The sequence below is a fragment of the Aquarana catesbeiana genome, linkage group LG04, assembly GCF_042186555.1.
Source record: "Aquarana catesbeiana isolate 2022-GZ linkage group LG04, ASM4218655v1, whole genome shotgun sequence".
Taxonomy (NCBI): Eukaryota; Metazoa; Chordata; class Amphibia; order Anura; family Ranidae; genus Aquarana; species Aquarana catesbeiana.
In genome coordinates, this window is record NC_133327.1 from 131124569 (window position 1) to 131151370 (window position 26802).

General features: G+C 43.8%; 1 protein-coding gene across 2 annotated transcripts in view; it reads right to left on the bottom strand.

Annotated features, from left to right (window-relative positions):
* LOC141141411 (uncharacterized) overlaps positions 1–26802 on the bottom strand; it is a 68879-nt gene that overhangs the window by 36072 nt on the left and 6005 nt on the right. The window contains exons 2-7 of one of the 2 annotated variants that reach the window (XM_073629059.1): positions 25746–25939; positions 23327–23479; positions 11376–11524; positions 11161–11301; positions 5440–5579; positions 2680–2790 (exon numbers count right to left, since the gene is read on the bottom strand). In XM_073629059.1, the coding sequence (XP_073485160.1) occupies positions 2680–2790; positions 5440–5579; positions 11161–11301; positions 11376–11524; positions 23327–23479; positions 25746–25922 (871 nt within the window). In that variant the 5' untranslated portion in view covers positions 25923–25939. The remainder of the gene's footprint in view (positions 1–2679; positions 2791–5439; positions 5580–11160; positions 11302–11375; positions 11525–23326; positions 23480–25745; positions 25940–26802) is intronic. The other variant, XM_073629060.1, reaches the window with a different exon arrangement.

Below are 26802 nucleotides of genomic sequence, written 5' to 3' on the forward strand. Positions count from 1 at the left end.
TCTCAATCAGTCAGCTAATTTGACCCTATTGCTGAGGGAGAGGGGTACAGGAGGGTCTAACAAGGTTGCTGTGTAGGCAACAGACCTCATCCTTATCAACTGATTACATCATTGGTTGTTAGGATGCCAATATCTAGAAAGTTGTAATGGTGCATAATGAAAACCTATGGCTTTGTGTAATTAAAATGCAGGCTTAATCCACCTGCTGGCATGTATACAATTTTTGATATTTTTTTAGGCATTTTGCCAAGGCACCCCTGAAGAAACCTCAAGGCATCCTGGTTGAAAAAGCCTGCTGTATACAAATCAAGCTCTCCCTATTTAGCTATAAGCTTTACGTAGAAAACAACAGACACTCTTAATGAGTGCATTTTAGACATAAATATGAAGCAAAAAAGCAACAGTGTTACAACTTATGCCGCGTACACACGGTCGGACTTTTCAGCTACAAAAGTCCGACAGCCCGTCCGACAAACTTTCGACAGACTTTCCACGGACTTTTGGCGGACTTTCAACAGACGTTCTAATGACCGGACTTGCCTACACACGATCACACCAAAGTCCGACGGATTCGTACATGATGACGTACACCGGACTAAAATAAGGAAGTTGATAGCCAGTAGCCAATAGCTGCCCTAGCGTGGATTTTTGTCCGTCGGACTAGCATACAGACGAGCGGATTTCTGGGTCCGGCGGAGTTACGACGTAAAGATTTGAAGCGTGTTCCAAATCTAAAGTCCTTCAGATTTGTGACTGGAAAAGTCCGCTGAAGGTCCGGTGAAGCCCACACACGATCGGATTGTCCACCGGATTTGGTCCGTCGGCGTCCGTCGGACAAGTCCGGTCGAAAAGTCCGACCGTGTGTACGCGACATTAGAAATGAAAGACAATTCTCCTTTTGCAGACAGACTTTGATTTCAAAAATAGTAATCGATACTCCTTTCAGATTGGTTGGCCAACTACCCTGTAATAAAAGAGTTGTTATTTTATTTTATTATGTTGTGTTTGAATTAGACAAAACATTCCACTTTCATTCTTATGATAGATTGATTCTATATCTCAGGGTTGAAACACTAGCTATATAACAGTTTGCGCTTCCTTAAAGCAAAAGTCCAAAATATAAACCAAAAATAGCTAATTGAAGGATATGTTCATCAACATGTTACATCCGTATTTAGGGTCTAACGTGTAACATGTTACCAAAGAGCACCTGCCTGCACCCCTCCAATCCCCAGCATTGATTTTCTCCCCGCACCCGCTATCACAATCAAAAAAGAGTGTGGCAATGCGGGGCTCTATCCACACGGCTGCCTCCTTCATTCACAGCAATCTGTGAATGAATCAACTACAACTACCATCTTCCACTGCAGCAGATGGTTTGTAGTTTTCAATGAACTGTGAGGGCACTGGTGAGCGCTCTCATAGTTCATAGATTTTCCTCCTGTCTGTATGGGAGGTAGAGACAGACGGCTTTACTGAGCATCTGCGGGTGCCTGACATTGCACCCACAATCTGCTGATCATGCAGGCTATAGAAAAAAAAAAGCACTTTTTTTTTACCTGCAAACAATATGTGCATTTATTTATTTATTTTGGTGAACTTAGCCTTTAAAACAGAGGTCTCCAAACATTCTAAAGAAAGGGTCAGTTTACTGTCCTTCAAACTTTAAGGGGGCTGGACTGTGCCCAGTGGGAATAAACAATGCCCAATCTTTGGTGTTGGGGGGGGATAGTTGCTGTCAGTCAGAGGATTAGTGCCCCATTTTTGTTGTCAGTGAAAGGAATTATGCCCCATTGTTGGTGTCAATGGAAGGAATAGTGCCCCGTTGTAGGTGTCAGTGGAAGGAATAGTGCCCCGTTGTTGGTGTCAGTGGCAGGAATTATGCCCCATTGTTGGTGCCAGTGGCAGTAATATTACCTCAAGGGCTGGATAAAGGCAAAGGCAAGCAAAAGGCCACATCTGGGCAAAGGGCCGCAGTTTGTAGACCACTACTTTAAAAGATAAAATAAATAGATAATTATTCAATCTGGAGCTGTTCCCTGCAGTAATTCTTTTCCACCTCTAGATGCCCTCAGTCTGCTGATTCAAATGACAACCAGCATAGGCCTGCTCCCAAACTGACTGGATGGTGAAAGGAGAAGCAGCACAGTCATGAACTTATCACGTATTCACTCTGCTTTCTCCTCCTATAGTTATTTTCTTTGTTAGCACATGAACTGATTGGCCTCTTGTGTTCCTGCCTTCTCCTGCTTCAAAAAAAAACATGTACTGATGTACTAATGAATACATGACTGCATTAATTTGTGTCTCTTATAACTGCTTGAAGTACAGCTGTAAATCATTCACTGCACTACCAGAACATGATATTCCTAATGAGTCAATGGTAAATAAAGCAATAAAGAAATGACCAGCAATTGCAGAGCATAAATCTTTTCACCAAGCTCTGCTACATTTTTACATTTTGCATTTATCTATCACTATACCTGACGAGGGAGTTTTAAAGCACCAACAACGTTTTAATATTTTTAGTTAGCCACTAAAAGGTATCACTGCTTATAATGCTTTTAGCCTTCTCTGCCTGTGTCTAAAGCAATCTAGTGAGCCTCCCTGCTAGTGTTAACCATCTGTACATCCCACATGTATTAGTCTTCAGCTTTTGAACAAATAAAACAAATGTACCCTTTTTCTTGCTTTTTTTGTGTTCAGCTGCTCTGTCATGTGAAGTTGCAGGTCTTTCACTAATTTCCAGGTCTCCTGATATTGCAGTAGAAATTCCAGTTTGACCTTGAGCTGTACAGATAACAAAGGACACAAACAGATATAAATTACCAGAAAATGAAGAGATACACTTGAAGGGGAGCTGAAGGCAATATAAAAAAACATATGAACAGGCAGGCTATTTATTGCAGAAGAGACATGCAATATCTCTTCTTCTGCAATGAAATACACATACCTGCCTGCTCACAGTCTTCTGTGGGATGTAAACTGAGCTGCGCATGCATGCCCAGCTCAGTCTACATCGATGCCTCCTGGAGCAGGAGTTATGTCATTCCACACTGACCAATGAAAATGGCTAAAGACTGGCACCCAGAATGAGTTGGGAAGAAGATGTCAGGACCGGCAAGCGACCCCTTGTAGACTTTGGACCCTTGAAAAGGATGTAAGTATGGAGACTTTAATTCAGCTTAAGGCTGGGTTCACAATATCTTCGCATGCGGCTCACAGCAGGAATCCAGTGCGAATTCACTGTTTCAGGTCCACTTTCAGCCCGAATTTTTGGCTGAATTCAGACCTGAAACGGACCAAAAGACGCACAGAGCTCCTAAGCAAATTTGCACCGGAGCCGCAGTGGAGATGTGTGAATCGGCTCCACAGAGAGCCGGTCAAAATCACCTGCTATTGCGAATTGAATGTGGGGAATACGCATCCAATTCGCAATATGCATCCAATTCGCAATAGTGTGAACCCAGCCTTAAGGGTAGTTATACAAGCTATAACTAATGGTGAGAGGCCTCATGGCTGCAGGCTTCCTTATTGCCTGTTCTGCTGGACAGTGTTGCATCTTTCAGGATTACAAATTAATTTGAGCTCTCTAACTCAGGACTTAGGTCTCAACACATGCCATGTTAATTACCTTCCCACTGGTTAGTAGAATAGAGAGGAACTATGCCCTAGCATTAGATCACTGTTGGTAAATTCCTTTAAGTGTGAAAGTTGCTGGTTTACCCAGAGATATTGAGAAGAGGCCTGTGGGTGTTCTTACTTATTTATGCCTCTGCTATTTTGCCTAACTTTAGTAAAGAGTGTTACTTTTTAAGATATTGTGCCTGTACTATTTCCCACTGTGCTTGTTAGCCCTGTCCTTGTATATTGATGTTTTAATTGACCCATTGATTTAGGGCTTTTGCTGGTTATTTAAAGCCTGACAAACTTCACAAGGTGTGTTGATGAGTTTTGGGTGAGTTTAGGAAGGTCCTTGTGGGAGAGATAAGACTGGAAAACACCAGTTATTAACAGTTCTTTCCGGGTTGAGCTCCGCATACTCGTATTAGTTACACCGCACGCAGGGATGTGGTCTTTTATGGTCACCCTGCATATAGGATGACACAATTTATATGTGTAGTGCCCTAGTCCTAAACTGGGGCTATAATGCATATTTAGTTTTTGGCTGAGCTGTAGACAGCTCTGCCTGATTGTACAGTTTATATCTGGTCTTTACCTAAGTTCAATTAGGTTGTGCATTTTTCACTGTTGCCAGTAGGTGTCACTGGTACTACAGGCCATTATGAGATAGTACAACTAAGTTGAGCTATGAATATTTATTTTTCTTCCAGCCAGCCCAGTAGGAGGTTCTTGGCCACTGGTGCATTCTGGGAGGGGATATATATTTTGGCTGGGCCATGTGCTCGTTCTCTTGCCTCTGGCCCTCCTGGCTTGAGGAGGTGCTGCTGAGGTGAACTCTACGTGTAGGCCCAGAAGCCTGTCTGGGGCCAACTAAAGCCAGTGGCGGCTGGTAAAGTTTTAGGATGGGGGCGCCAGACCCCGCGCTTCCTTTTTGACCACTCCCACTTCTCATAAGCCCCACCCCTTATAGTATTCACCCACTCCATCACCTGTATTACACTTGCTTCCACCCATAGTGCCAGGAGTATATAGCTCAGCATCGCAAGACAGAGTATACAACCCCAGAATCACAGGACAGAGGATACAGCTGAGCATCACAGGACAGAGTATATAGATCAGCCTCACAGATCAGGGTATATAGCTTAGCATTACAAAAGAAAACACCCCCGCCATAGGAATCCATGTACCCGGCGTTCTGAAAGAGGCCAGGGGCATGGATAGGGAGGTGGCAGCAGGGAAAGGGGGGCAGCGCCCGTGTGTCCACAATGCACGGGCCCCCACTTTAGGCTGTCTTGCCCGGTGTGGAAGAAGTCAGACCCTTGCTGGAGAGAGCCAGGATGAAGGGTGGTCTCTCAGGAGGGCCTGGTGACTCTTTTGGAGGACGCATCTGAAAGTAACAACCTCCCTTTTAGTGTTCCCGGGTTGGCTTAAAGGTTTTGACACTGTGAAGCTGGATCTTGTTCTACATCTGAAAACATGTTTGCAGTATCGCCAGGTCAGGCTTAAAGGTTCTGGTACTGTGAAGCTGTACATTTTCTGGATCCAAGGATTCTAAGTGATCTGCTACTGGTATCTGAGACCCCTAACCCTCCCTCCTCCTACTAAGTTCTAAGTACTAAGTTCTACATTAAAGGTTTGAAAAGGCCAAAGTGACTGGAGCCCAATTTTTGTTCAAAACTCCCCATTATAGCCATGGACTCAGCCCTGGGGTAAATGCTAGCTCACTCCGTGTCTCTGGAAGTGACACCCTGCCTTTGGAAGACCCAGGGAGGCGCTACATATGTTTTATTTAGAATAAAGGAAATTCACTTTTACCTTCTAGAATTTGATGAGCTAAATCAAATGGCTGCTCAGGTGGCCTCTCTGTAGCCAGACCCTGGGCATAATCTGCTATACTTGCAATTAGGTCTATTGCTCCAGAGCACTGCAGATAGTTCCCAGTAAGGTATAGTTCACTGCAAGACAAAGATAGTAGAGAAGAAGGAGTCAGTTTATTTTAAAGTAATTAGATTTACAGTATGTAGTCAACAAGAAACCTTATATAGTGTCTTGAAAAAGTATTCATACCCCTTGAAATTTTTCACATTTTGTCACGTTCAACCAAAAACGTAAATGTATTTTATTGGGATTTTATGTGATAGACCAACACAAAGTGGCACATATCCACAGCTCAGGCGGGAGAATCTGTCCACAGGACAACTATTAGTTGTGCACTCCATAAATTTGGCCTTTATGGAAAAGTGGCAAGAAGAGAGCCATAGTTGAAAGAAAGCCATAAGAAATCCCATTTGCAGTTTGCGAGAAGCCATGTGGGGGACACAGCAAACATGTGGAAGAAGGTGCTCTGGTCAGATGAGACCAAAATTAAACTGGTCAGAGTTGATGGGAAGATGGATGGAGCCAAATACAGGGCAATCTTAAAAGAAAAACTGTTAGAGTCTGCAAAAGACTTGAGACTGGGACAGAGGTTCACCTTCCAGGAGGACAATGACCCTAAACATGCAGCCAAAGCTACAATGGAATGGTTTAAATCAAAGCATATTTATGTGTTAAAATGGTTGAGTCAAAGTCCAGACCTAAATCCAATTGAGAATATGTGCTGAGACTTGAAAATTGCTTCTTATGGACGCTCTCCATCCAAAGAAGAATGGGCAAAGGTTTGACTATCTAGATGTGCAAAGCTGGTAGAGACATCCCCAAAAAGGCTTGCAGCTTAATTGCAGTGAAAGGTGGTTCTACAAAGTATTGACTCAGGGGGGGCTGAATACAAATGCACGCCACACTGTTCAGCTATTCATTTGTAAAAAAAATTGAAAACCATTTATCATTTTCCTTCCATGTCACAATTATGTACCACTTTGTGGTGGTCTATCACATAAAATCCCAATAAAATACATTTATATTTTTGGTTGTAACATGACAAAATGTGGAAAATACATTCAAGGAGTATGAATACTTTTTCAAGGCACTGTAATTGTTACTATTGGCAAAAAAACACTGAAAATAACCTGCTCTTTGAAGTAAAACTTATTTGAATTGCTTACTGCTATTATTTAAAAAGCATTCATTAAAACATTCCTTATTGCAGGGTAAATTAGTTTCCAATAGGAAAAATAGAAAAACTTTATTCAAAGTACACTTTTGAAAAATGGGGGGAACCATGGATGCCTTCTTTTCAAAATGCTTTAAAGGCTAAGTTCATCCTTTAGGCCAAAATAATAAATACACAATTTTTCAGAAAGAAATTAGCATTTATTATTTTTACCTACATGAGCTTTCAAAGCATTGCACCTATGATCAATGGATCACTGATGCAATGTGAAGCTCTTGCAGACACTGCCTACAGCTTTGTTGCCCATACCTCTGTACAGGCTTTCTAGAAAGCTGGAGGAAGTGTCAGTGGACTATGAGGGTATTCATTGGCAACCTCAAAGATGGCCATGACATCTGACAAAATTTTTTTGCATGGAACGTCACACACACAGGTGTAGACATTTCTATAGTTGTCATTTGGCAAGCACATAATTTGTAAGCCATCTTCCCTTTCCATCACCTTAGGAAGCACCACGGAATTGGGACCATTTCCCCCTATTTATACTAAGCATTCAGCTTCCTTCACCGAGTATCCCTCATTAGTATACCAGTCTCTCCAAATGTTCCAAACGCTTACTGCCACAGAAGGCTGTGAAAAGAGTCAGGGCAACTACTGCTGTTCCTGCTGAGTGTTGAACACCTCGCCTGGGGTTTCTGCTCTATAGAGGGCCATAGGACAGTAGCGGACTACATCCAAATAGCTCTGGGGTATTTGGCTCCCATGCCACAACTCAACAGAACCCCATTCGTGGCACTTCAATGTTCACTAGATCCACCCATTACATCACTAGATGACGGTTTTTACTATACCAGACTATTTTAAGGAACAGAGCCATCTAGTGGCAAGCAAGCTAACTGCACTTGCTAACGCTGATTCACTGACTCTATAAGCATTGGACTGCTATGGAAAGAACATTCTCAAAACAAAAGGTCAGCAATAGGAAAGATTTTGCTAATAGTTTTTCTGCTGTATATACAGTATCTCACAAAAGTGAGTACACACCTCACATTTTTGTAAATATTTTAATATATCTTTTTATGTGACAAAACTGAAGAAATGCCACTTTGCTACAATGTAAAGTTGTGAGTGTACAGCTTGTATAACACTGTCCACAAAAAACTCAACACACAGCCATTAATGTCTAAACCGCTGGCAACAAAAGTGAATACACCCCTAAGTGAAAATGTCCAAATTGGGCCCATTTAACCATTTTCCCTCTCCGGTGTCATGTGACTCGTTAGTGTTACAAGGTCTTAGGTGTGAATGGGGCGCAGGTGTGTTAAATTTGGTGTTATCACTCTCATACTTGTCACTGGAAGTTCAACATGGCACCTCATGGCAAAGAACTCTCGGAGGATCTGAAAAAAAGAATTGTTGCTCTACATAAAGATGGCCTAGGCTATAAGAAGATTGTCAAGACCCTGAAACTGAGCTGCAGCATGATGGCCAAGACCATACAACAGCTTAACAGGACAGGTTCCATTCAGAACAGGCCTCGCCATGGTTGACCAAAGAAGTTGAGTGCACATGCTCAGCGTCATATCCAGAGGTTGTCTTTGGGAAATAGATGTATGAGTGCTGCCAGCATTGCTGCAGAGGTTGAAGGACTGGGGGTCAGCCTGTCAGTGCTCAGACCATACGCTGCACACTGCATCAAATTGGTCTGCATCAAATTGGTCTGCATCACTGTCATCCCAGAAAGAAGATGATGCACAAAAAATCCCACAAACAGTTTGCTGAAGACTAGCAGACTAAGGACATGGATTACTGGAACCATGTCCTGTGGTCTGATGAGACACAGGATCCGTGGTGCCTTCATGGATGAGTGAAAGAGGACTCCAGTGGCAACCTGTGAAGCTCTGGTGAACTCCATGCCCAAGAGGGTTAAGGCAGTGCTGGAAAATAATGGTGGCCACAGAAAATATTGACACTTTGGGCCCAATTTGGACATTTTCACTTAGGGGTGTACTCACTTTTGTTGCCAGTGGTTTAGACATTAATGGCTGTGTATTGAGTTATTTTGAGGGGACAGCAAATTTACACTGTTATACAAGCTGTACACTCACTACTTTACAGTGTAGCAAAGTGTAATTTCCTCAGTGTTGTCACATGAAAAGATATAATAAAATATTTACAAAAATGTGAGGGGTCATTACTTCGGGAGGAGGAAGAGTGTCTGAGCTTCAAGTGCTAAGGCGTCACAGGGCCTTACATTCTGTTTTTCCCAGATAGGATGGTACTCAGACCACTCCAACACTATAACTTAAGTGACATCGGTCTTTCATCTGGCAAATAAATGGGAACTTCCATCCTTTTCGGGCAAAAGGAAAAACTTCTGATCTTCATGAACTTGACATTCCCAGAACTTTTAGGGCATATCTTTAAGCAACCTCTTCATTTAGGACCTCAGACAAACTGATTAAAAAAAAAAAATTGCGTGGGGATCCCCCCAAATTCCATGCCAGGCCCTCCAGGTCTGGTATGGGTATTAAGGGGAACCCTGCGCCAATTTTTTTTTTTAAAATGGCATAGGGGTCCCCCTCAAAATCCATACCAGACCCTTCAGGTCTGGTGTGGATTTTAAGGGGAACCCCGCACCAAAATTTAAAAAAAATGGTGTGGGGTCCCCCCATAAATCCACACCAGACTCTTTTCCGAGCACACAACCTGGCAGGCCGCAGGAAAAGAGGGGGGGACGAAAGAGCGCCCCCCCCCTCCTGAACCATACCAGGCCACATGCCCTCAATATGGGGAGGGTGCTTTGGGGTAGCCCCCCAAAGCACTTGTCCTCATGTTGATGGGGACAAGGGCCTCATCTCCACAACCCTTGCCCGGTGGTTGTGGGGGTCTGCGGGCAGGGGGCTTATCGGAATCTGGAAGCCCCATTTAAGAAGGGGACCCCCAGATCCCGCCCTCCCTGTTTGAAATGGTAACGGGCATATTGTACCCATACCATTTCACAAAAAAAGTGTCAAAATGTTAAAAAAACAAGACACACCTATTGACAAGTCCTTTATTAAAAAATAAAAAAAATAAAAATGTCCCACGAAGTCCATTCATCTTCTTCTATGGCTCCGCCGACGTACCGAAAAATAAAATAAAAAAGATTCGCCTCCACGGGAGGCACCCGCCACAAAAGTGAGTACATGTTTCTTTTTTTGGGGGGCTAATAAATGTATCTGTTTATGTTGTATTTATATGGTTTATAATGTTTATAAGTTTTGAAATGCTTCCACTATTTATTTAACCGCTTGCCGACCAGCCGCTGCAGTTGTACTGCGGCAACATGGCTCGGCTGCGCAAATCGCCGTTATGTTACGTCACTCCCTCTGGTGGCCACTAGGGGTGCGCATGCGCACCCGCAGCTCGCCCCGGAGCCGATGCGAGTGCCCAGTGGTCTCGATGACCACCGGCTCCCGCAATCGCTCGTAACACGGCGAGAACTGGGATCTCTGTGTGTAAACACAGAGATCCCTGTTCTCTGTGGGGAGAAGTGACAGATTGTCTGTTCATACAGCGTATGAACAGTGATCTGTCATCTCCCCTAGTCAGTCCCCCCCCCCCTTTCAGTTAGAACACACACTAGGGAACACAATTAACCCCTTGATCGCCCCCTAGTGTTAACCCCTACACTGCCAGTGACATTTTTACAGTAATCAATGCATTTTTATAGCATTGATCGATGTATTAATGCCAATGGTCCCAAACGTGTCAAAATTGTCCGATGTGTCCGCCATAATGTCGCAGTCACGATAAAAATCGCAGATCGCCGTCATTACTAGTAAAAAAAAAAATAATAAAAATCCTATAAATCTATCCCCTATTTTGTAGACGCTATAACTTTTGCGCAAACCAATCAATATACTCTTATTGCGATTTTTTATTTACCAAAAATATGTAGAAGAAGAAGAAGAATACATATGGACCTAAACTGAGGAAAGAAATTTTTTTTATATATTTTTGGGGGATATTTATTATAGCAAAAAGTAAAAAATAATGTGTTTTTTTCAAAATTGTCGCTCTTTTTTGTTTATAGCACACAAAAAAAAAAAAAAATGCAGAGGTGATCAAATACCACCAAAAGAAAGCTCTATTTGTGGGAAAAAAAGGACGTCAACTTTGTTTGGGTGCAACATCGCATGACCGCACAATTGTCAGTTAAAGCGGCACAGTGCCGAATCGAAAAAAGTGCTCTGGCCAGGAAGGGGGTAAAACCTTTCAGTGCCGAAGCAGTTAAATAATTTCCCCTCCCATTATGTAAAACAGAAAATAATTTTTTAAAGCGTGCAATATACTATACTAACCAATCAGAAAATGTTTTCAGTGGTCAGATTGCTTTTATTTGCTAAAATCTGGTTGCTTTGGGTATCCGTCCATTAAAGTTCTTGGGACAGCATCACTGAAGCAAATTCAATTTATAACAAAAGACCATAACTCGTTACCTTACTGCTGATTCTGCTAAAACTTTTCCCAGTAGTGCCCCACTGGATGGACCAAGCTTACAATAACACAGACTAAGAGACACCACCTTCGTGTTCTCTTCCAGGCCACGAACAAGACCCTGTATGCCTTCATCTTTGAACCTGACAAAAGAAAATGTTTTGGTCACGTCAACAGGAATATCAGCTTGGACTCTATGTATACGTGAGGGTCTTACTCATTGTAATCCAAGGTCACAGATGTTAACTGGCTGCATCTTATGGCTTTCCCCAGCCTCTCGACTGACCATACATCCATCCCACAATCTATAGCTTCTAATTTTACAAATGGATAGGAGGTTCTTCCACTCAGCTCCAACAATATAGCCTACAATGATGGAAAGAGACCATATGCATTTATGTTATAAAAAGAGGCACTTTTCATTCTAGTAATCTGTACATTTTTTATATGTATAATTGAGTTTATAAGGTTTTTCACTGTGTAGGGCATTTTGCACAGCTAGATTCCCCTGCCAGAGTCTCCATTTCTTCCTCACCATGAATTGTTTTTACACCAACTCAATGAAATCAATGAATAATTTAATAGTAAGACTGACAGTTAGGGATGAGCCGAACACCCCCCGGTTCGGTTCGCACCAGAACCTGCGAACGGACCGAAAATTCGCACGAACGTTAGAACCCCATTGACATCTATGGGACTGGAACGTTCAAAATCACAAGTGCTAATTTTAAAGGCTAATTTGCATGGTATTGTCCTAAAAAGGGTTTGGGGATCCGGGTCCTGCCTCAGGGGACATGTATCAATGCAAAAAAAACTTTTAAAAACGACCGTTTTTTCGGGAGCAGTGATTTTAATGATGCTTAAAGGGGTTGTAAAGGTAAACATTTTTTCACCTTAATGCATTCTATGCATTAAGGTAAAAAAACTTTTGACAGTACCGCCGCCCCCAGCCCCCCCGTTTTACTTACCTGACGCCTCGAATCTTCGCTCCTCGTCAGCTTCATTGCAGCTCAGCCTGGTCGCTGATTGGCTGCAGTGGATGGATTGAAAGCAGCGCAGCCATTGGCTCGCGCTGCTGTCAATCACATCCGATGACGCGGCGCGCCGGGGGGCGGGGCCGAGTGATACAGCGAGCGGCTATAGCCGCCGGCTGTATCACGGGAGCGCGCCCGCAAGCACTCACCACCGTGCGAGGGAGCTCGCATGAAGGTGGTAAATGCTTGCGGGGAGGAGCTGAAACAGCCGCCGAGGGACCCCAGAAGACCAGGTTCGGGGCCACTCTGTGCAGAACGAGCTGCACAGTGAAGGTAAGTATAACATGTTTGTTATTTTAAAAAAAAAAAAAAAACATCTTTACAACCCCTTTAAAGTTAAAAAAAAAAAAAAGTGAAATATTCCTTTAAATATCATACCTGGGGGGTGTCTATAGTATGCCTGTAAAGTGGCGTGTGTTTCCTGTGCTTAGAACAGTCCCTGTACAAAATGTCATTTTTAAAGGAAAAAAAGTCATTGCTTGCGGGTTTAATGTAATGTCGGGTCCTGGCAATATGGATGAAAATCAGTGAGACAAACGGCATGGGTACCCCCCAGTCCATTACCAGGCCCTTTGGGTCTTGTATGGATATTAAGGGGAACCCCACACCCAAATTAAAAAAAGGAAAGGTGTGGGGCCACCAGGCCCTATATACTCTGAACAGCAGTATACAGGTGGTGCAAACAAGACAGGGACTGTAGGTTTGTTGTTAAGTAGAATCTGTTTGTAATTTTGAACGGGTACATTTTTAACGTGTTTAGCTCCAGCCAAAAAATCTTTTTTAAGCTTTTTGGAAAACATAGGGAAGGGTTATCACCCCTGTGACATTTGTTTTGCTGTCTGTGCTCCTCTTCAGAAGATTTCACCTCACTTTTTGTCCCAATGACAAATGTTTTTTGAAAATTTGGCTTTTTTTGTGAAACAAGGATTGGTGATAAAGCATCAGTGGAAAGAGAAATGTTTTTCCCATATTAACTCTTACAGGAGAGAATTTCCCTTCCTAGGGGTAGATTTTATCTCACTTCCTGTTGTCTCCTTCTGTTTGCAAGTAGGAGTCGTTTGTAAGTTGGATGTTTGAAAGTAGGGACCTGCCCTATATACTCAGCAGAAATTTGGGCCTTAGGTGTTGTTGTGGCTACAACACTGTAAGCCCTCACAGGGTCCTGCTGTGAAATATTAGATCAAGAATTGTAATTACATGCCCCTGTTGAACAGGGGCAGAAAAATTGGGCCTTTGGTGGTGGTGCTGGTGCCACAACACTGTAAGTCCTCACTCGCTCTTGGTGGGCGCAGAAATGGGCCCTGCTGTGAAATATTAGATCAAGAATTGTAATTACATGCCCCTGTTGAACAGGGGCTGAAAAATTGGGCCTTAGGCACTGGTGCTGGTGCCACAACACTGCAACCCCTCACAGATACTCTAGTTGGAACGCAGGAACGAGCCCTGCTGCAAAGTATTGCATCAAAAATTGTAATTACATGCCCCTGTTAAACAGGGGCTGAAAAATTGGGCCTTAGGCACTGGTGACGGCGCCCAGAACCAAAAATGTTCTTACAAGCTATCAGCGTGATCATTGAGGACGAAGAGGATAATTACTCAGGATAGTCGCTCAGCATCAGCATAGGCAGTCTTTGAAGGGATCTGAGATTTCAAAAAAAATTATTCGGTTACATCAGCATCAGGTGCTTGGTAGCTGGTGGTGATCCAAGACTGATTCATTTTTATGAAGGTCAGTCGATCGACCGAGTCGGTGGACAGATGCACCCTGTGATCGGTTACAAAGCCTCCAGCAGCACTGAATGTGCGTTCCGAAAGAACGCTGGATGCAGGACAGGCCAGTAGCTTAATTGCATGCTGTGCAAGCTCTGGCCAGTGATCCATCCTCAAGACCCAGTAACCCAGAGGATTTTCGGTGGGAAAGGTGTCCAAGTCAGATCTTGCCCCTAGGTATTCCTGCACCATGTAAAACAGACGCTGGCGATGGTTGCTGGAACCGATCATACCTTGGGGCTGTGGACTAAAAAATTGTCTGAACGCATCGGTCAGATGGCCACCTTCTCCACCGCTCCTTCTTTGGCTGACCGGTCTCTGGGAACGCGTTGCACAAACCTTTCTGCAAGGCCTCCCAAAGATGTTTCATCCTCTGCTCCCTCTGCGACAGCAAGATAAGGTCCGCAACCTTACCCTTGTAACGTGGATCAAGGAGGGTTGCCAGCCAGTATTGGTCCTTCTCCTTGATACCACGAATACGAGGATCCTTACGCAGGCTTTGCAGGATCAGGGAGGCCATGCAGCGTAGGTTTGCTGAGGGATTCGGTCCAGGGTCCCATGGGTCACTAAGGATGACATGGTCCGCAGCCACCTCCTCCCAGCCACGTACAAGTCCATGTGTTTCTTGGGACTGATCCCTTAAAGACTGCTGCTGATGCTGAGTGCCAGGCTCCACCTCCATACTGACACAATCCTCCTCCTCCTCGTCCTCTTCCTGTGTGATCAGCGGGCACGCAGGAACACTGTCTGGATAAAGGGGGTCTTGAGAGCTAAGGAAGTCCTCCTCTTCCTGCCTCTGTTCTGCCTCAAGTGCCCTGTCCATTATTCCACGCAGCGTGTGCTCCAACAGGTGGACAAGGGGGACAGTGTCACTGATGCATGCACTGTCACTGCTCACCATCCTCGTGGCCTCAAATGGTGACAGGACAATGCATGCATCCCTGATCATTGCCCACTGGCGTGGGGAAAAAAAACAAGCTCCCCTGACCCTGTCCTGGTGCCATAGTCGCACAGGCACTCATTGCTGGCCCTCTGCTGCGTGTGCAGCTGCTGCAGCATGGCCAACGTTGAGTTCCACCTGGCGGGCATGCAGTTCTTGGGCAGGTTAAACTCCTTTTGGAGGTCCGCCAGCCGAGCACTGGCATTATATGACCGGCGGAAATGCACACAGACTTTCCTGGCCTGCCTCAGGATATCCTGTAAGCCCGGGTACCTGCCTAAGAACCGCTGCACCACCAAGTTAAGGACGTGAGCCAAACAGGGCACATGGGTCATTTGTCCCTGTCGGAGGGCAGAGAGGAGGTTGGTGCCATTGTCGCAAACCACCATTCCTGCCTTAAGTTGGCGTGGCGTCAACCACCTCTGAACCTGCACCTGCAGAGCTGACAGAACCTCTGCCCCAGTGTGGTTCCTGTCCCCCAAGCACACCAGCTCAAGCACCGCATGGCATCTTTTGGCCTGCGTACATGCGTAGCCCCTTGAACGCCTACGGAGCACCGCTGGTTCCGAGGACAAAGCACAGGAAGAGGCCATGGAGGAAGAAGAGGAGGGGGTGGAGGAGAGAGGTGTGTCACAATCATTAGTAGTGGCATTTTGGAGGCGTGGTGGCGGAACAACCTCCAACACTACTGCACCTTGTCCTGCATCCTTCCCAGCTGCCAGCAGAGTCACCCAATGCGCCGTGAAACTTAGGTAATGTCCCTGTCCATGCCTGCTGGACCATGAGTCAGCAATAGTATGCACCTTACCGCTGACCGCCCTGTCCAGTGAGGCATGGACATTGCCTTCCACATGCCGGTAGAGAGCCGGAATCGCCTACTGAACTGAACTGAACTGAACTGAACTCTACCAACTGAAAAGGCAGCAGTTGAAGTGCTAGCAATTTTGCCAAGCTAGCATTCAACCGCTGGGTATGTGGATGGCTGGGAGCAAACTTCTTTCGGCGGTGCAGCAGCTGGGGCAGGGAAATTTGCCTGGTACAATCTGACGTCGGTGTACGGAAAGCAGATTGCCCACAAGTACTTGGCTGTGACACACCTAATTCTACACCTTCATTCCTCTCAGTGCAGGTCTCAGAGAGGACTGAAGGTATAGTGGGGTTGGAGATCTCAGCTGATGAGGAGCAAGGAGAGGTCCTCTTTGTTCTTTGGTGTGGGTCTTTTAGATACGCTTGCCAACTAACTGCATGGCAGGTCAACATATGTCTGGTCAAGCATGTGGTACCCAAGCGGGAGATGTTTTGGCCACGCGAGATACGCTTGAGACATATGTTGCAAATAGCAGCGGTGCGATCTGATGCACTCATCTCAAAAAAGGCCCACACCAAAGAATAAATAAAAATAATGCGCAGAGACTGCAGCGCCCTGCACATGTGGAGCTTTGGGGTGTGATGCAGTCAGTGTGCTGCCCTTAGGCTGGCCCCTGGAGGGCATCCTGCCTCGTTGGTGATGTGCCGCCTCCTCCTCCTCCTCCTCTCTCCTATCAGGCACCCACGTTGAGTCAGTGACCTCATCATCCCCTCCCTCCTCATAACTGGAGCAAACCTGGCAGTATGCTGCAGCAGGGGGAGCATGACTGCCTGATTGCTGTCCTTCTTGCGCACCCCCTCTGTCCGTGCTCATGTTACTGCCTTCATCTAACTCAGTATCATCATCAGAGCCTTCCAAATGCTGGGCATCCTCCTGGAGCATGTACCCAACACTGTGGTCAAACAGTTCAAGGGACTCCTCAGGAGGACATGGTGGGGCTAGGGAAGGAGTCACTGATGACATTGACCCGAGGGAAGAGGCCGCTGCTTTGCCAGACAAAGTACCCTGAGCATGGGTGAGAGAGGATAAGGAGGATGAGGACGGCTTTGTCATCCACTCGACCAAGTCTTCCGCATGTTGCGGCTCAACATGGCCAGCTGCCGAAAAAAAGGCCAAGCGTGTCCCAGGGCCACGTGCTGATGAGGATGCACCGTCTCCACGACCAGCACTAGACACAGAGCCTGCTTGCCCTCTTTTATTGGCTTGTGACTGTCTGCCTCTCCTTGTTGGCCTTCCAGACATACTAATGGCCTGTAGCTGCACTAAGCTGGGATATATATATGTATATATATATATATATATATATATATATATATATATATATATATGTACTGATACTGCAGCTAGCAAAATCAACTGCCTGTCTGTAGTATGAGAACACCACCAACCTTCTACAGGTAGCTTTAGCTGAACACTGTGCAGAGCTCGCAAAAAACTAACTTGTAGCTTATTTAGCTGCCTGCGGTAGTGATAGGATCAGGAAAACACCACCAACCTTCTATAGGTAGCTTTAGCTGAACACTGTGCAGAGCTCGCAAAAAAATAATTTGTAGGTTTAGCTGAACACTGTGAGGAGGACGCACTACACTAACTTGTAGTTTTAGCTGAACACTGTGAGCAGGATGAACTACACTAACTTGTAGCTTTAGCTGAACACTGTGCAGAGGTCTCACTACACTAACTTGTAGCTTTAGCTGAACACTGTGCAGAGGTCTCCCTACACTAACTTGTAGTTTTAGCTGAACACTGTGAGCAGGACCCACTACACTAACTTGTAGTTTTAGCTGAACACTTTGAGGAGGACGCACTACACTAACTTGTAGCTTTAGCTGAACACTGTGCAGAGGTCTCACTACACTAACTTGTAGCTTTAGCTGAACACTGTGCAGAGGTCTCACTACACTAACTTGTAGTTTTAGCTGAACACTGTGAGCAGGATGCACTACACTAACTTGTAGCTTTAGCTGAACACTGTGCAGAGGTCTCACTACACTAACTTGTAGCTTTAGCTGAACACTGTGCAGAGCTCGCAAAAAAATAACTTGTAGGTTTAGCTGAACACTGTGAGGAGGACGCACTACACTAACTTGTAGTTTTAGCTGAACACTGCGAGCAGGATGCACTACACTAACTTGTAGCTTTAGCTGAACACTGTGCAGAGGTCTCACTACACTAACTTGTAGCTTTAGCTGAACACTGTGCAGAGGTCTCCCTACACTAACTTGTAGTTTTAGCTGAACACTGTGAGCAGGACCCACTACACTAACTTGTAGTTTTAGCTGAACACTTTGAGGAGGACGCACTACACTAACTTGTAGCTTTAGCTGAACACTGTGCAGAGGTCTCACTACACTAACTTGTAGCTTTAGCTGAACACTGTGCAGAGGTCTCACTACACTAACTTGTAGTTTTAGCTGAACACTGTGAGCAGGATGCACTACACTAACTTGTAGCTTTAGCTGAACACTGTGCAGAGGTCTCACTACACTAACTTGTAGCTTTAGCTGAACACTGTGCAGAGGTCTCACTACACTAACTTGTAGTTTTAGCTGAACACTGTGAGCAGGACGCACTACACTAACTTGTAGCTTTAGATGAACACTGTGCAGAGGTCTCACTACACTAACTTGTAGTTTTAGCTGAACACTGTGAGCAGGACGCACTACACTAACTTGTAGCTTTAGCTGAACACTGTGCAGAGGTCTCACTACACTAACTTGTAGTTTTAGCTGAACACTGTGAGCAGGACGCACTACACTAACTTGTAGCTTTAGATGAACACTGTGCAGAGGTCTCACTACACTAACTTGTAGTTTTAGCTGAACACTGTGAGCAGGACGCACTACACTAACTTGTAGCTTTAGCTGAACACTGTGCAGAGGTCTCACTACACTAACTTTTAGTTTTAGCTGAACACTGTGAGCAGGACGCACTACACTAACTTGTAGCTTTAGATGAACACTGTGCAGAGGTCTCACTACACTAACTTGTAGTTTTAGCTGAACACTGTGAGCAGGACGCACTACACTAACTTGTAGCTTTAGCTGAACACTGTGAGCAGGACGCACTACACTAACTTGTAGCTTTAGCTGAACACTGTGCAGAGGTCTCACTACACTAACTTGTAGTTTTAGCTGAACACTGTGAGCAGGACGCACTACACTAACTTGTAGCTTTAGCTGAACACTGTACAGAGGTCTCACTACACTAACTTGTAGTTTTAGCTGAACACTGTGAGCAGGACGCACTACACTAACTGTAAATAGTCTAGCTGCCTGACTGTGGTACTAATAGGATCAAAAGAACACCAGCAATTTTCTTCAGGTAGCTGTAAATACTGTAACAAGACAAGCCTGCCTGTCAGTAGGAAGATAACAGGAACGGATCGAGCTAAACTGAATACAGTGTATATATATATATATATATATATATATATATATATATATATATACAACACCTGGGATGCATATATATATATATATATACACAATACATTGTAAGTGCAGCTAACTCACTGACTGTCCTGCCTAATCTAGCTAACTCAAATGAAATTACACTGTCTCTCTCTCTATCTCTCAGCACACCGGAACACACTACACAGGGCCGCTGTGCAGGCGGCCTTATATAGTGTGGGGCGTGTTCTAAACCCCCTGAGCCATAATTGGCCAAAGCCACCCTGGCTTTGGCCAATTACAGCTCTCTCTACCGACGGCGCTGTGATTGGCCAAGCATGTGGGTCATAGTGCATGCTTGGCCAATCATCAGCCAGCAATGCACTGCGATACCGCAGTGAATTATGGGCCGTGACGCGCCACACGAATTTGGTGCGAACGGCCCATATCGTTCGCAATTCGGCGAACGATCGAACAGCCGATGTTCGAGTCGAACATGGGTTCGACTCGAACACGAAGCTCATCCCTACTGACAGTAGACCGGGAAACGCAGTTCTACTGGCAACATAAAAACTCAGGAGAAAAGCAAAAGTGGTGTCTGAATTTTTCCGAGATATGGGAAGTCAGAGGGTGACTCATGAGCCTTAGTGCACATATCCAAAAAAGTGAGTGTTAACTGATGCAGAGTACGGTATGCATAATATAAAGTATACAAGAATGGGTAGTTGTATTATAAGGAGAACTACAGGAAAAACTATTTTCACCAATAAATAGCCCACATAACTAGCTGGTCTCATTTTTGATGGACTGTTTGAAAGAAATGCTTACACAAGTAATTCTGACTTTGGGCTGCTGTAACTCCAAAGACTGTTACTAGCACTTGTTTATATTTAGGACCCTACCTAATACAATGCGATCAAAGCCAATCCCAATCCCAGATTATCCACTATGGTAATCTGTATAATAGTTGTGAACTAGATGTTCTTCAGTTTTAAACCTCAAAATGGGGCCTTTTGGAGCCCACCTTAAGCAGGTGATTTCTGTGAAACTAATTTGCTGCAACAACAGAATGCTTTTAGCCTTGCAAGATGGCCATTATGTGACATGGCTTTGTTGATATCAGCAAAGTCATATGATCACCGTGTCAGTGCTACTGTGGCAATTAAAAGACTATAAGCTTGAATTATGTAAGGTTACAGATTGGGGAAAGCCATTTGCAAATGTATGCTTTGTAAAAAAAAATCCTAGCCCCTATAATCAATAGTGCTTAGATACAATAACAATAAAAAAACAGTAATGAGAAATGGCAGAGGTAGTCTGAAATACTAAATAAAATTCAGCTAATACTGAACTGTTTGTCAGGGGCCTGGCTAGGAGAGCTGTGGCGACAAGCTGTCTCAGGTCCCACCTTGCTTCTTCTTAGGATAGGGCAACCACATACCTGGCTTCTAAGGAGATTGTGCCATCTTATACCACACTTCCTCCCAGCCCACAACTGAAAATAAAGGAATGTCCACTCCAACAGCGTTTTAACCCTTTACTGCAATTACTCTCAAATACATCTCCATCAGAGCATCACATCTCCAGTCTGTAGTGCAGAAAACCAGTAGTACTAAATCAACATCTTGACAGTGGACTCAAATCAGTGCAGAGCACTCATCAATTGTGTTTGCCATAGTTACATAGTTACATAGTTACATAGTAGGTGAGGTTGAAAAAAGACACAAGTCCATCAAGTCCAACCTATGTGTGTGATTATGTGTCAGTATTACATTACATATCCCTGTATGTTGCGGTCATTCAGGTGATTATCTAATAGTTTCTTGAAGCTGTCAATGCTCCCCGCTGAGACCACCGCCTGTGGAAGGGAATTCCACATCCTTGCCGCTCTTACAGTAAAGAACCCTCTACGTAGTTTAAGGTTAAACCTCTTTTCTTCTAATTGTAATGAGTGGCCACGAGTCTTATTAAAATCTCTTCTGCGAAAAAGTTTTATCCCTATTGTGGGGTCACCAGTACAGTATTTGAAAATTGAAAACATATCCCCTCTCAAGCGTCTCTTCTCCAGAGAGAATAAGTTCAGTGCTCGCAGTGCCGGACCAGAGTCTTGTAGAGCGGGAGAATTATCGTTTTATCTCTGGAGTTGATCCCCCTTTTAATGCATGCCAATATTCTGTTTGCTTTATTAGCAGCAGCTTGGCATTGCATGCCATTGCTGAGCCTATCATCTACTAGGACCCCCAGGTCCTTTTCCATCCTAGATTCCCCCAGAGGTCCTCCCCCCAGTGTATAGATTGCATTCATATTTTTGCCACCCAAATGCATTATTTTGCATTTTTCTACATTAAACCTCATTTGCCATGTAGTCGCCCACCCCATTAATTTGTTCAGGTCTTTTTGCAAGATTTCCACATCCTGCGGAGAAGTTATTGCCCTGCTTAGCTTAGTATCGTCTGCAAATACAGAGATTGAACTGTTTATCCCATCCTCCAGGTCGTTTATGAACAAATTAAATAGGATTGGTCCCAGCACAGAACCCTGGGGAACCCCACTACCCACCCCTGACCATTCTGAGTACTCCCCATTTATCAACACCCTCTCAACACGCCCTTGTAGCCAGTTTTCAATCCATGTACTCACCCTATGGTCCATGCCAACGGACCCTATTTTGTACAGTAAACGTTTATGGGGAACTGTGTCAAATGCTTTTGCAAAATCCAGATACACCACGTCTACGGGCCTTCCTTTATCTAGATGGCAACTCACCTCCTCATAGAAGGTTAATAGATTGGTTTGGCAAGAACGATTCTTCATGAATCCATGCTGATTACTGCTAATGATATCATTCTTATTACTAAAATCTTGTATATAGTCCCTTATCATCCCCTCCAAGAGTTTACATACTATTGATGTTAGGCTAACTGGTCTGTAATTCCCAGGGATGTGATCAGGTCTGTATTGTTGGTAATCAGTAGATCCAGTAATGTTTTATTTCTAGTTGGTGCGTCTACCATCTGACCCATAAAATTGTCCTGCAAGACATTAAGGAACTGGCGAGCCTTAAATGAATGCGCGGTTCCCTCCGCCCAGTCTATGTCTGGATAATTAAAATCCCCCATTATGATAACACTTCCCATCCTTGCTGCTAATCCAATTTGTGATAGGATATCCGTCTCCACTTCCTCCCTCAGGGTAGGCCATCTTTCCACATTTCCACCATAAGTCCCTCACATTACTTAGCTCACCACAGAGCCACAGAGTCTTAGGCCATAGAGCCTCTCCGCACCAAGCCACAGATCTGCAGAAGAGGGTAAGGGGTGGCAAGGTGAATGGCGCACATCTGTTCCACCTGTTGGTGCTGCCCAGCCGAGCACTCTCACTTTATCCTTCACATTCTAAATTACATGGTGCTGCACAAGGGTGAACTGTTAACATATCCCACTCTACTCTGGGGCCCATTCACAAATGGCATTTGTAGGGTACAACCTCCACCCATAACATAACTACAGGAGGGGCAAAATTTAAATGGACACTAACACCTGCCAACATGTGGGTAGTGGTGCCGTCAAATTTATAAATAAAAATATATTGAAAGATGCACCAAAATGTGTAGAAGTAGCCAGTTTTGTTTTATACTGCTGTCAGATAATGAAGGCCATAACTGTTTCTTTTACTTATTACACATAGGGGCCATTCACATAATATAGTTATATACAATAGGTGTGATCTATCGTGACTATGTACTGTCACACTCCAGTCCAGCCAACATTTGTAAAACAGCATTGGGCTATGAGGTTTTTTTTTCCTCCATGTCCTCCTTACTGGTCCTTCTCTGGTAAAGTCAACAATTTGATTTTGAAGGGCTGATCCTTTAACAGCAATGGTTTTTTGATTGTTTAAGAATGTTTTAAATGACAGCCAGCATGTATTTCCTATGCCTGCTGGGTATTTGCCTAGTTATTAGCAAAGTGCTTTGCATTTCATTACAACAAAATTAATGTAACCTCCAACGTCAAGTGGCTTTGATGATGTGGCATAAATTAATTTTGGTTACACCCATGGCAGGTCAGAAAACCCAGTTGGGTGTCTGACACCCAAGCAGATTAAAGCTAATAAAATGCTAACAATAGCTGCACTTATGCATTCAGAATACAGGTAACTTACAAGACTGGCAACATCCTGGTTACTGAGAGAGATTCCCCACAAGCACAAGTCTGTCCCAAGCATATATCGTTCATCCCGGATTGTCATCAACAGTGGCCTTAATAAAACCGAAGCTGAGCTGTCTGAAGGGTTCCCAGGGCAGGACAGGATAATCTGGAGGGACACAGACAAGTACTGCATTTATGGATCATTGTCACACTAGAATAAGCATTCATTTTATACTATTGAACTACATTCCATAAAAAAATCATCAGCAAAAATGGACCAACATAATCACATCTAAAATGGTGTAAATCACATTGTCAACTTTACCAAATTGACGCAAACAATTACTATTTGAAGTTTGCAAACTAAACCCTAAAACAAAAAAATGTTAAAATAAACCTTTTGCTAAGCATGTAAGTTGTATTTGCAAAATGTTAATGCAGAAGTAATGTAGAACTATGATCCCCTTTGTGAAAGAAACATGCTGTAGCACCTAATAACTACACCTGCACTTAGTTTTCTCTTAATCCCTCTGCAAAGTCCCAAAAAATACCAGTTGAGCCTGTCAGTGAAGCCCAATTAATGGAGCTTCTTGTGATGGTGTGGCAACGATGCTGCACTGCTCCTGAATTCAGATCAGAGTTGCCACTCTCACGTAGACTGTGCCTGCTTACACTACAGTTGGGTGAAAAAAATGTTGCAGGGTGTGTGGGTACAGACATTGTCACTACCGATTCACAATTCTATAGCATTTCAATCAGCAGCTGGTCATTCCTAGTCCTACCTACTGCTTTCTGGATTGACAGCTCTGCCACTGTTGCTGAAACCCACCCGCTTTAGACTGTAGTGTCTGGAAGGGGGAGCATGTGAGACACAAATGATTAAGGATTTGGCTCAGTTAGGGAAGGTAAAGGAAGTTTTATTTTACTTTATGACCCTTGTGCTATCTTTTGCTTTTTCCTTATGTTATATTATCCATATGTAATGTGGTGATTCTGTTATATTACAATGTACCTCTCCCCAGTGGGCAGTGGCAGTGGGAGGTAATGAATGCAATGCCATGACATCAGTTTGAGACACTTTTGAAATCATTCAGAGTTCATTGACAGGTGTATTTCACTTGCAGTTGAACCCACTTTAACTTTCATTTGACTTGCTTTAACCTGGTTTTGAATTCCCATAGAATAGTGTGGGAATAAAAAATTACCGTATTTATCGGCGTATAACACGCACAAGTGTATAACGCGCACCTTCGTGTTAGGAGGGAAGTTTCAGGAAAAAAACTTAAATTTTAAATAAAGAGCAAAATAAGGGTCAGTGTCCATCAATGCAGCCTCACCATTGCCCATCTGCAGGCTGATCAATGCCATCTGCAGCCTCACAATTGCCCATCAATACAGCTTTATCAATGCCCATCTGCAGCTTGATCAATGTCCATATGCAGCCTCACCATTGCCATGAATGCAGCCTGATCAATGCCCATCCGCAGTCTCACTTTAGATTACTGCTGCCTCAGAGGGGACAGGGAGGGGGGCGGGACGAGCGCCGTCAGATTACATACCACGAGAATCACCTGTTTACTCGGCGGCCTCTTTCATACAAAGTCCTGCATCCTGGACCGGCTTCTATGATAGACAGAACACTGGTCCAATGCCGGCCCAGGAGATGGGACTTCCTATTACAGAGGCCGCTGAGTAAACAGGAGATTCTGTATATAATCTGATGGCGCTCGTCCCGCCCCCTCCCCGTTCCCTCCTAGGCAGCCCAAATTGCAGTATCGGCGTATAACATGCACACACTATTTGCACCCGATTTTCAGGGTGAAAAAGTGCTTGTTATACGCCAATAAATACAGTAGTTTTAAGCAAAAAACAAAAACCCATCATTTAACTTGTTTTCTTGTTTCTATCAGTAGCTAACATTATATGATTCTGCCCTACAATCTCACAATCTCTCCAGTGCTTCAGGAGATTAATGCTAACTGCTATGATGGTCATACAAAACTAATTGAAATTATTTGATTTGATCTGATTTAATATGGGATTTGTACTGCACCGAATGCACTCCGTTAGGAATGCTCAATTATGGAATGCACTTGTAGAATAAAGCATTACATTTCTTTAGCATGAAATCTGTCTGGTCTGGTTATTTTTCTAAAACTGTCCAGTTTTTAGTAGAAATACAATCATTAGAGTGAATGGGCAGACAAAATTTTGGAGGTCACCTTCAATCATTGGCTGATTCAAATTTCCTTAAGAGGATAGTAACTAAACATTCCTCGCACCAAGGGAGGGTCTTGGAATTATGGATGCTTGACTCAAACTCTTCTTTTGCTTCTGTCCACAGTGGGGCCAGGAATGCTAATGATACATTTTTGGAGTCTTTCTGCACTACAGTGCATTTTATTGATAACTTTTTTCAATGGTAAACTTACTTTGAAGTAACTGGAACCATTTTGGATACATTTTTTGAGTGCTTGGGTGATGGTGGGGCTGGCAATTGACTGGCACTGGGCACAATGATTCTCATATCTTTTCAGAAATTTCTTCAGCACTGATGTGTCCACTGCCTTAATTCCCGCTCCTGTTTTCTTCTTTGCCTTCGTTGGCATGGCATCAGTAATAGTTCCTATAAATAGGCAACATTTTCACAACAAAAAAAAACCTACACTTACTACAGTAGTAAATAAAATCTATAGTTAAAAGCAAACTTTGACTGCTCCACACCCCAACCCCCTGAGGAATTAAGCTCAGCCACCCTATGTTGACCCCCTGCCTTGGCCGGAGGGTTATTGTTGTTCGACAGTTCATCCTACAAAACATGTTCTCAATGTGTATTATGTTGTACCATTTTTGTTTACTGCTCATATCTCCTGTGTGGGATCATAACAGCTATATTTGCTTTTCATATATTTCAAGAAAAAAATTGTACCAGAAAAGTAAACTTTAAGCTATGTATACAGGCTTGCTGGGAAGGGTTAATAAAGGGGATCAGAATGGCTAAAAGTTCCGCTCCAGGCTCCACCCAGTAGTGATCCCATGGCCAACAGTCAAGGCATTTCTTCATTTAATTAGCTGCTGAAGAGAATGTTCAGCTATTATAAACGTATAAGAAATCCCACAACAATGACATCAGGTCACATCCAACTTTATTAGACCCAGACATAACATACTGCAGCGCTGCCTACAAAAATCTCTCCCTAACGTTTTACCCAATATGGGCTTGGTAACAGAGATAGGGGAAGCAAGGAAGAAAAACTTGTTTATGCAGCATATAATCTGCTTGTTATACGCCAATAAATACAGTACTTTTAAGCAAAAAACAAAAACCCATCATTTAACTTGTTTTCTTGTTTCTATCAGTAGCTAACATTATATGATTCTGCCCTACAATCTCACAATCTCTCCAGTGCTTCAGGAGATTAATGCTAACTGCTATGATGGTCATACAAAACTAATTGAAATTATTTGATTTGATCTGATTTAATATGG